Raw genomic sequence first — 10,856 nt, 5'->3', positions numbered from 1 at the left:
ATTTTAGGATTGCTTCTAATTATCATAATTTACTAAACAATTTTTGGCATCTTCTATCACGTACATTGTGATGGAACATTTGTCCTGCATAAGTCAACTCTTTACTTTCAATAAATTTGAGTTATTTATTTTATTGGATTGTATATTAAATGATTCCATTTACTTACATTAAAGAATATTTTTAGGGTAAAATAAAAAAATGAGAACTTTTGCAATAACAGTTTATTTTTACTCTTTAGCATGCATGAAGAAAAGACATCTCTGTAATAATTTGTAAAGAAACTTGTATTGTGCATACCACTTACTTCCAAAATATTTAAGGTTTTGAGACATTTGTGTTAAATCTACTGGTAGGAGATTCAACAAACACTAATCTCTTTGGAATAATCATGATGCAATTATAATCCAATTTGGTAAATTTGCAACAATAAATAGGTAGATATCTACATGTACATGTGGTCTTGCTATTTTGCTTTGCCAAATTACTTAGCTTTGCCCTGGGCAGCAACAGCGGCCATAGCTTTTTTGACTGTTTCCTCATCACCCAAAAACACCATGGAGTCAACCGGTTTCATGTTCTCATCTAACTCATACACAAATGGAATACCAGTTGGCAGATTTAATTCCATTATAGCAGCATCACTGAGATCTGTAAGTAAAAATTACATATTAATTCTATAAATTAACAAGCATAAAATTAAAATAACGCTTTTTACTACAATGTATAACTTTTGTTTTTTTTTTTTTATTTTGGACAACAGTCCTGTATAAAAAATAATAAGCTTTTAAATTTAGAACCTGCAAACTTTAACTGCTTGTCACTCTGAATAATGAAAACATGTTATTAGTATTTAAAGTAACACGTTACAAAGCAATTGATTAAAAAAAATCTCACCAATTTTTTAAAATTTAGTAAATTGTTAAACATATTAATACTATATTATACAATACTAATATAAGATTGTATTAAACTAGCACCTAATGAATGATTAAAAATATTTTAATTTAATTATGTAGCTTAAATTAAAGCACTAAAAATACAAATAATAAAGAATTACATAATACTAATAAAGTATACAATATTTTAGGTAATCCTTATATATTGTAAGGTATTACTTACTATCTAAATGCTTCACGATGCCTCTGAGACTGTTACCATGTGCAGCAATTATAATATTTTTTCCCTCTTTAATCTGAAAAAATAAAGATATCATTGTAAAGGATTTTTTGTGATGATAATGCAAATGCAAAAAAGTTATTTTTGCATATTACAAAGTAAGCTAAAAATAAGTAAAATTTAATCAATTTGTTTTAAATTTTTAAAAACCATAGGTATTCATTATATAAATTATTGTATTTAATTGCTAATTTACCTGGGGAACAATAACACTGTTCCAGTATGGAAGTGTTCTCTCAATTGTAAGCTTTAAGCTCTCAAACATAGGAAATTCCTCAGGTTTGGGGTCTCCAGCATATCGGGCATCCTTCACAATAGTTTCATAATAAGGATGATCTTTCTCCATTGGAGGAGGAGGAATATCAAAGCTTCGTCGCCAGATTTGAACCTGTAACAAATTTATATTAATTTTTAAACAGAAACTATTATAGTGAAAAAAATTGATTAATATTAAAATATACCTGTTGTTCCCCATATTTTGCAGCGGTTTCCGCTTTATTGAGACCAGTGAGACCACCGTAATGTCTCTCGTTTAAGCGCCAAGTTTTCTGTACAGGTAGTTCAGGCTGTCCGATTTCATTTAAGATTGAATTTAAAGTAATTTGAGCTCTTTTTAAAACTGATGTATGGGCTATATCAAATTGGTAGCCCTCGGCTTTTAAAGCTTTGCCGGCAGCAATAGCCTCTTCGCGACCTACACACAAGTTCAAATTAAAATATATAATTTTCACAAGTCAAATAGGATATAATTATAGATTTAATTTACCCTTGTCGCTAAGGTCAGCATCGTACCAGCCGCAGAAAAGATTTTTTTGATTCCATTCACTTTCACCGTGGCGGATCATAACAATCTTATATTTAGCAGCCATTATTCTTATTTTATTTAGCGGAGAAAAAAAGCCGGCAAATTGCGCTAAGTTTTCACTGCAGTCTTAGACCTAATTCTTATTGACGTAAATAACCTTTTTGACCTTAGTGAATAAGAGTGTACAGACTAAAAAAAAACCATTTTCATCAAATTAACTTTTAATACAAAATTATTCCAAAAAATAGTTCTTTCCTTATTCTAATTATAAAATTTTTAAAAATTATAAAATTAATTATCATAAATGTATTTTCTTCTAATGTATTCAATTTTACAACAGAAGTTACTTGATTTGTTCCGTCATCTTTATCTTATGAGATATCGTCTTCTGCTTAAATTTAATGAAATCAAAATAGTTGATGTTGACTTGTATAATGTAATACCTAGAGTAGGTTACATAGAACCACAAGAAAATCGAACAGGTCGATATTTCCATGTTGAGTCGTTTGTGGAAAGGAGTTTCAGCACATTCTTGCGACTAAACCTGTCTACAGCTGTGAGACTTGTTGCCCTTGACTATAAGGTAGAGGACTAACGATATCAATGTACACATGGTAGAAACTCTTGGATGGGCTGGAGAGGAGCAACCGTGTGCCTGAAAACTATAGTGCTGGCATGATCTCGCCTATTTTCGACAATCATTGCTAGGCCTTATAAATCTTTGCAATAACCTATGCTACCGGGTGACTGAGGTAATAGATTTCCTCAAAGAACGGACGATGGAAAATTGGAGTTAGGTACTTTTTCCACTGGAAAAGTCATCGCTACCTCAAACATTGCAAAAGATGGAAATGACGAACCTGGTATGGTATACATTTTTTCAATTTTAGAGACGAAGCGGATAGTAGCTCTGCGTCTAAGGACTATTCCTCGGCAAGTGCAATGGATTTGTCCTGGATACTAATCGCCACCCCGCCGGACAATTTGCAACTAAATTATCTTTCCCCTGTATATAGATATTTATTAGAAATTGGCAAATGAAGGATCGATGGTTCAGTTGTATGAAGGGCAGCTTCTCCCACCTCTGGGAAAAGGCATAAATGAAAGATTTATGGTAGGTGTAAATTTTTACACAACGTGCTTTCAAAATGTACCGGAAGTGCAACACAGTCTCATAAACTCATATCAACTCCCGGTAATAAACCGGCCAGATGGACTGTTGCTGTTTAGCTTTTTTTTTGTAAATATGCAAAATCTTGCAAGCATTCGTGGAGAGTCTGAATTCGGCATCAGGGACCGAATACGCAAAAAATGTTGCTTTAGCCAGATGATCTTTGCATGCCCCAAAAGCACTCAGGTCATCGGTCCAAGGAAAAGGTTTTGGGCCCTTTAAGTGAGAGTCAGCTAGGGCAACGTTTAAAGGTGTTTGTAACTGTGCGGCCCCGGTAAATGTTTACCGCGCCAATAAATCTGCGGAGTCAATTTCCCAACCCGAATGCAACATACGGGAATTCGTAAAGACCAAAAAGTGTTATAATTGCGGCTTAGGAAACATCGTTAGATACTACAAGAATTTGTTAATAAGTTTTAACTAACTAGCTGAAAATGGAGTAACCTGCGAGACGACGGCTATAAACTCCGTTATGGTGGACGGGACACCGGTCGGGAAAGGTGCGAGCGTTAAGATGGCAATAATCGCTACATGGAAGATAGTTGCCGTCACTGCCGTCATTAGCCAGGTGTGAAGGCGAAGTCCACGGAATATTAGTGGGACACGCCGTGATACACGGTAGCATTTTCTGAAACTCTTCCCTTGAGGCTATCAATTTAAAAGGCGCAAGACGGCGGTGGCAAACTATCTGTTAGTATGTCTGTGAGTATGAGGTGCACGGAGGAATGCTTAACGAGTTCTAGCGGTCTAGTTATTTTTGTGAAGTCGGATAAGATTTTATTAAAACTGAACTACCTACAGGAATCATTTTATTAATATGTTGATTAACATAAGCAGCGACAGCTGTGGTGGACAAATTATCTGACAGTCAATCAGGAGTCGCTTGCAATAATCCAGCAAAAGATGATATTTGGCTAAGAAATCCGAGTAGATAATTGCACTACCCACGAGGCAACTGCGAAGTTCCAACGAAAGTCACGCCTAAAACCTAAGTTAAAACAAATGAAAATGGTACCGTATGTTTTCATAGAGCTTTCATTGGCTGCATGAACGTCAAAGTCAGGGGCACTGGGACGGCCCTTAACTGAATGTCGCGGGTAGCAGCAATCTGAATCTGTATCTGATCAAAAACTGAATCTTGTAAACAGAATCATGAATAAACAAATGGGGGCCTGGCTGCTCGCAATCGGATTTTTCTTTACTGATTGCTAAAAGCTTTCCTCGAATCCTCTCTTTTCCAGGTTCAAGGTTGTATATACTTGCTGGTTTTCTTGTCGACGCTATTAAGCTTAAGTTATGGATAAGCAGTATAAACTAGACATTCAAACGTTACTTACAAAAATTAGAATTTTAATAACAAGTTAATAAATACGAGGAACAAAAAAATGAATGATTGGGAGAGAAAGTCGCCGCAATCTTCATTGTTTCACTGTAGGCATTTTTGCTTTAATTCATAACTATACTTTTTTCGCCGGACAAAGTTAATACTCTTTCAACCGCCGTTTTGCAACAAAGTTTATACACTTACAAGCGGCGACTTTTTCGACTTTTCGATCGTTGTAACTAGCATCCCAATATTTTTGTTTCGGGTTTTCCGATGTTAGCAATCGTTATCTAACAATCTCAAAAAGTCACAGATTAAACAAAAATAACAAGAACGTGCAAGAACACATCCAATCGCCAGTTAATAGGAAATCAGTCCAAACACACGAGTCTAGTCTTGCCAGGAAACGCGTCCTCGCAAACGACGAATTCATGTAGACGTATCATTATCTCGTTATGTAGTAGCTGATGGCATAAGATACATAATGAATGCAGCGTAGATACATACATATGTATGTATGTATATATGAGTGTGTATATATATATATATATACACACACACTTTTTTTGTTTATAAACATTACAATATAGTTTTCTTTCCGTAGCATGTTCTGATATAAGTTAATTGTAATTTGTGTCTGCTATAATTATGTCTCTTAAATTATAACTATGCTGTGTTTTCACAAAATTAATGTGAAAATTATTGAATTTAAAGTACATGTATCAAATGCGTTAAGTTGCTTTAAATTTAGTATTTGAATTATTTGATATAATTGTGTGGTTGGTGTGCGATAGTGGTAGTTATATAATGTTTTATTTTATTATGAGTTCTTTGCAAGAAATTCAGATTAATAGCAACAGCCAATCCCCATGTTGGAACAAAATATTGCAGATGTGATTTAATTAATGTATTGTATATAAGATTTGGTTTAAAGTGGGGTAAATGTGTTGTATATAAAATACATAATGAATTGTATATTTTATTTTATATTAATATATAACTTATATTAATATTATTTTAATAATAATAACAAGAGGAACACATAATGCAATTCTTTATTGTTGATAAAATTGCAAACTGCCAATTGTACTTTAAAAGTGAGTTTTATTTACAGGATTTAAAAGTAATTTTGGTTTCTTGAACAAACCACAACTCATCAATTTTTCTCACAAAATCTTGTCTTTTGTATCAACTGTTTGTAAAAAAATCTTGAGCTTTTAATCGTGATCGTTTTGCAACATTAATTTGCAGAAGATTGTCAGTAAGTGTATTGTTTCCTATGCTTGCATTAACATTTGTAGAATGAACTGGTGTTGCCGGCTTTTTCGAGTTTGGTGTTGCTACTATTGGTCTTTTTTGCTGTGTAGGCCCTCGTTTTGGTGTGGAACCATGAGCTAATATTCCCATATCATTAGGAGTTAACTTTAATCGAGGTGACAGAAGATGTTTTGCTGCTAGTTTTCTTGCTGCAGGCGACATGCTTGCCAAGCGCTCCGTATTCGTCCGGAAACTGTAAATTCGTTATAAGAGATTAAGTAGAGTTTTGAGTTTTTCACAATAAAAGTTGATAAATTTATTGAAACATATCACTTTTATTCATTACCATTTTGACAAACGCAACAATATAAAACAACCTTCCAACAATAAGCAGTAATGTAAGCTAGGTGATGTAACTGATCAAGTCAAGGCTCAGCACTTTCTAGCGCCTTTTAGTGGAATGCTAAACAATTATGCGACAGTGACAGCCTATTTCTTGGAGCGTCTTTCTAAGCAATCAAAAGGCTTTAAGATGTCCTTATTCAGTGAAATTCTTGTTCGTAGCGACCCGGGGCGATTCCTCAGGAGCTCCTGAGCTTCGTTATATTAACATAAGTTTTAGGAACTCGCGGAATTTGCAAATGCCACGGCAGCAGTGAAAATCAGGTAAAAAAATGTCTGTCTCTATTAATATTGCTCTTGTGGTCATTGGGATAATCATATAAAGTAGCAAAAGTACCTTGGTGTATGCGGAGAAACCCTGGGTGTAGTTGGACGTCTACGTCGGGCCACTTGTTCAGCTAGTTGCAATGCAATCCTTTCACGAACACCTCCCTCTAACATCCGGTATGCAGCCCCCGCACCAACCCTGCGAGCAAATTAATGAATCATAATGTATTGTCATTAATTTACATTAGGCCTGCCAATCTTGTATATGGGTACCTAAATAAAAAATGAAAGTTATTTCCGCCCACACTCCAAATAAACAACCCTAAAAGTAGCAATGACATACTTCAAGAAAAATTTTTATGAAATAATTAAGAATGATAATGGGAAACAGAACATACATTTGATATTTAATGTTAGGTAAATTTAACCTTGACATTGATTTAATTTATTTCTTAGGGGTTTTTTTTTATTTAGTGCGTTTTTTTAATATTAACCATAATTTTTTATATTTGTATTGTATCAAAATTTTTGTGATTTTTGGTTTTGGAACAGTCACCTTCAAAAATATAGCTTATAGTTTTTTGTAATAAGTGTTATATTTTAATGCAAGCCGTAAAATTAATAAAGTAAATAGTGTAAACAGTTCTATATATAACCTTTTGATTTATCATCAATATATAAGAACATTTAACACTTACGCTGGCAGGGGTGTATCACCACCATCAAGTCGAAAAGGGGTTCCTTCAATCTCTCCCCATGTCATAAGTGGAGATTGATCAGGACCGTCACCAGGCCGAGGAGAAGGTGTTGCTACATATGAATAATCACCTGGTGGCTTTTCAGATGAAATGCTTACACCATCTACTCCTATTTTTCCTGTTATACTTGCATCCTGCAGAAATTAAAAGAAATTTTACATGTTTTGAAAAACATAATCAACAAGATTTTCTGTCAATTGTTATCATCATTGTCATTTCAGCTTTAGGAAGTCCACTGCAGGAAATGGGCCTCTTCCAGAATTCCAATGTTCTGCATCCAGCTTGTTTTCAAGGTTATCTGTTAACGGGTTTACGTTCTATACTGCGCTTGTGGATCCATGACCTCCACTCTACAGTCTAAAGGCTCTAGAGCTAGATGCACAGACTGCGGCCAGCCGGTCGAATACTGCTGGCCCGCCGATAGCAAAAATAATACTCTCGTACATTCGAAAAACATTGAATTCTATTCCAGAATAAAACCAAAAAAAATACTTTATATATATATTTACTTCTGGCGGTACCAGTTCATGATTTGCCCGAGTGGCCCCTAGTCTTTATAAGTCTGCGCAACCATGCCCTAGAGACAATCTGTTCTACAGGCTATATCGCCTATCCCACTGGTACGTCTTGTTAAGCATACTATAATTACCTAATTTACAAATATGAGGTAGTGTATAAAGCATCTGTTAAAAAGTATCTTTAGAATAATATCTTTACCTGTGTCTTGGCAATAGCACTTATAGTTTCCTTGTTTTTTATATGATCAAAAGGTGGAGCCCGAAGTCTTGTATTTATATGGCGCAATTCTGGCTTAGGCGGCGGTTTCTGAGACTCTGCTCCCGGCGGAACATACATGATATAGTTTTTTGCTTTATATTTCCAAGTGTCTAGCTGTAAATAAAGAAGGTCTGGTCAAATATTTACGATGTTTTAAAACTTAAAATTTGGATAAGGTACATCTCAGCAGACAAAAGACAAATGCAAGTGGTAGTGGATAGTGGGGCTTCCCAATGCTGTGTTTGATGGGTTGTGGTTGCCACAGGAGACCTTTTCGGCCCCCATAGCCAACAATTGCAGTGTCATTTAAATAATTATTTAATTGTTCAAAAATTATATGAATTTTGGACACATTTAACAATTCATTGATAAAATTATGTATGCTTACTTCATGTGGCCGATCCCGCTGGTCAGCTTGATCTTCTATAGATGGTAGAGCTAATGCTGCATCAGCAAGTTGTGAAGAAGAAATTTCAGCCTCAAATTGTGAAGCTAATTTTGTAGCTCGTTTTTTATCCTCTAGTGATATAACACGTTCATAACTTGCATTATCCTCACTAGTGTGTTTTGCTAAGAAAGAATCTGTAATAACAATAAAAAACCTCTTTTCAATGTTTTAGAATGCAAGAAAAAATGTATTGTTTCTGTTACAAAAAGGACAATTTATGGTGCAAATACTTTAATAAAAAATTATATTTGGAAATTATATAAACACATTCATTCTTGTTAATACATGAATAAGTACATTATTTCATTTTCTTAAACTAAACATTACAAAATTATATGCTGGCCAACTTTTTCATAAAACTGTCACAATTAAAAAAAAAGATGTAAATCTAGATTGGGTATAACCATTTTTAACAGAATAAAATTATGCCTTAGACAATCATCTGTTGTAATGCAGCTTCCTTTAACAAATATTTAAACGACAACATTATAACAAGATTATGTTACATATGTAAGGGGATATACAAGTAGTGTTCTTACAAAATTTATTCTTGATATTAAACTTTATGATAAATGCACATTTAAACCATACCTAAAGAATGGTTTTCTGTTATATCTTTTAGCTTTTCTCTTTGGGGCTCCTCCTCAGGTTCCTTTGGTTGTGTATTTGGTGCAGATGGTGAATATGGCCTTTCCATACCAGGAGTATCAAAAGTTGCTGGTGAGTTATCTAGAAAAAATTGATAACTTTAAAAATCTACCAAATCTAAATAAAGAAAAGGTTTTAAATTTCTGATTGTCTCTTTAAGATTTTACAAAATTCCTGCAGCAAGAGATCGAGAGGATTTCAGTAAGTTTGTAAAGCAGGTGTCGGACAACTAATTAAATATATACCACCATAGAATGTATAGATAGCATTAAAAAATGTTAATGGTTCTTTACAAATGTCCCCAATTTTTTTTTCCAAAATTATATTAAGTGAAAAATTAATATGTAATGTAGTGATTTATATAGTACAATATTTCTGGATTTTATAACAATTTGACAATTTAATGAATCATAAGACTATTTCTAAATTTACTGAATTCAGACTACTATATGAAAAATATTTTCAAACATGTACATAAACATTTAGATTATTTAGTGAGCAAAGATGTAAATATACATTGAAAGGGGTGGATTTCAACCACAACTTTCATAACAAAATTTAAAAATTATAGATCTTAGAAAGTTACATGGTTCTGTAGGTGGCCTACTACCACTGTATTTTCTTGTAATCTCCTGAAGTCTGGCATAATCTTTGTTTTCTGTCGCCTCTAAATAGTCATTTTGAGCTTTTAATTTCTCCAGATCAGGAAAGAAATCTCTTTGAATAATTTTAGCAATGCCCTGGAAGATAAATAAACTCCAATTAAAGTTAAACTCCCGTTGATAAATTATATTTATGCTGGAATGAAGTTACATGTGTGACTTATACGACTTAAGAATAATGATTATTTGACTTGGACTGGAAAATAACGAAAAAGAAGAAAACGTTATTGATGAATTCAAAACATTGAGATATATTAAAAATATCTTTACAGTTACAGTTTGTTAAAAATCGTTTTTCTTTTGCATTACCTCAACATAATCCTCTTCGTCTAAAACTTTGGACTTTTTTACAATTTTCTTAATAGGCACTTTTGGGACTTTAAATACCGAACTCTCTTTTTTTAATAAGGCCATATTTTGTAAAGCCGCCTTTCCGGGCGTTGAGTCATCGTTACTAGAAGACATTTTGATTGTTTAAATCTGAACAATAGGATTAAATAAATAGCTAAATAATATTGAAGCATACATTAATGTCATAACATTTTGATCATACAAATGACACATTGACTAAACTTGTGTTACCAGTATATAAGCTTTGTTTACCCGAATCGCATCGAAAATGTAAAATGTAAAATATATAATATAAATTTCATAATAAATAATATTATAATAAACAAGCTTTTCATAAATAATTACAACGGCTTTAATGTGATACATTCTATACACACAAATGAATAAAATTAGAGTATCTCATTGTAATATCAAAAAAAAATTTACTATATGCATCCGAATATGTATACAATACATGTATCGATGTTATAATTTTTTTTTAATTTTTGTTTGTCTGTTTGTTTTGACTAATCTTTGAAATGGCGGGACCAATTTTGACGGGAATTACACTGGCAGGTCTAGCTACCTATTATTGGTAGTAACATACGGCTTAGGCTACTTTTATTTTAAAAATATTCTCAAACGAAAAAAAACTAAATAATTTTTTGTTAAATTCCATATGTATGACGTCCCGGCACAGCTGGCATGATAATATGATTAGGAAGTGTCCGTTGTTTATAACTCGATAGTTTTTATTATATCTTTCTGGTATTATACTTCTACCAATACAATACTTTAATTAGGTATGGTGTATTCAATGGAATATTCCA

General features: G+C 33.2%; 2 protein-coding genes across 3 annotated transcripts; both read right to left on the bottom strand.

Annotated features, from left to right (window-relative positions):
- Positions 1 to 217: 217 nt before the first annotated feature.
- Positions 218 to 2,137, bottom strand: Pglym78 (phosphoglyceromutase 78). Its single transcript, XM_068767178.1, has 5 exons — positions 1,944 to 2,137; positions 1,639 to 1,871; positions 1,374 to 1,565; positions 1,121 to 1,193; positions 218 to 649 (listed from the first exon to the last, which is right to left on the bottom strand). The coding sequence occupies exons 1-5, from the start codon at positions 2,044 to 2,046 to the stop codon at positions 483 to 485; spliced, it is 768 nt and encodes a 255-aa protein (XP_068623279.1). The 5' UTR covers positions 2,047 to 2,137; the 3' UTR covers positions 218 to 482.
- A 3,381-nt stretch (positions 2,138 to 5,518) lies between these two features.
- Positions 5,519 to 10,250, bottom strand: Es2 (ess-2 splicing factor homolog). Of its 2 annotated transcripts, XM_068767569.1 has the most exons (9): positions 10,223 to 10,250; positions 10,006 to 10,150; positions 9,621 to 9,774; positions 8,978 to 9,115; positions 8,327 to 8,520; positions 7,879 to 8,052; positions 7,102 to 7,295; positions 6,474 to 6,602; positions 5,519 to 5,987 (listed from the first exon to the last, which is right to left on the bottom strand). In XM_068767569.1, the coding sequence occupies exons 1-9, from the start codon at positions 10,231 to 10,233 to the stop codon at positions 5,666 to 5,668; spliced, it is 1,461 nt and encodes a 486-aa protein (XP_068623670.1). In that variant the 5' UTR covers positions 10,234 to 10,250; the 3' UTR covers positions 5,519 to 5,665. The 2 variants fall into 2 exon arrangements, with proteins under 2 accessions (XP_068623670.1, XP_068623669.1); XM_068767568.1 differs by having other exon boundaries at positions 10,006 to 10,239.
- Between the last annotated feature and the right edge of the window lie 606 nt (positions 10,251 to 10,856).

Source organism: Battus philenor, unplaced genomic scaffold, assembly GCF_028537555.1.
Source record: "Battus philenor isolate CCGP_79_NKW_IND1 unplaced genomic scaffold, ilBatPhil1.0.hap1 SCAF_23, whole genome shotgun sequence".
NCBI lineage: Eukaryota > Metazoa > Arthropoda > Insecta > Lepidoptera > Papilionidae > Battus > Battus philenor.
Note: the sequence above shows the minus strand (reverse complement) of the source record. Positions and strands in the feature narration are given on the sequence as shown.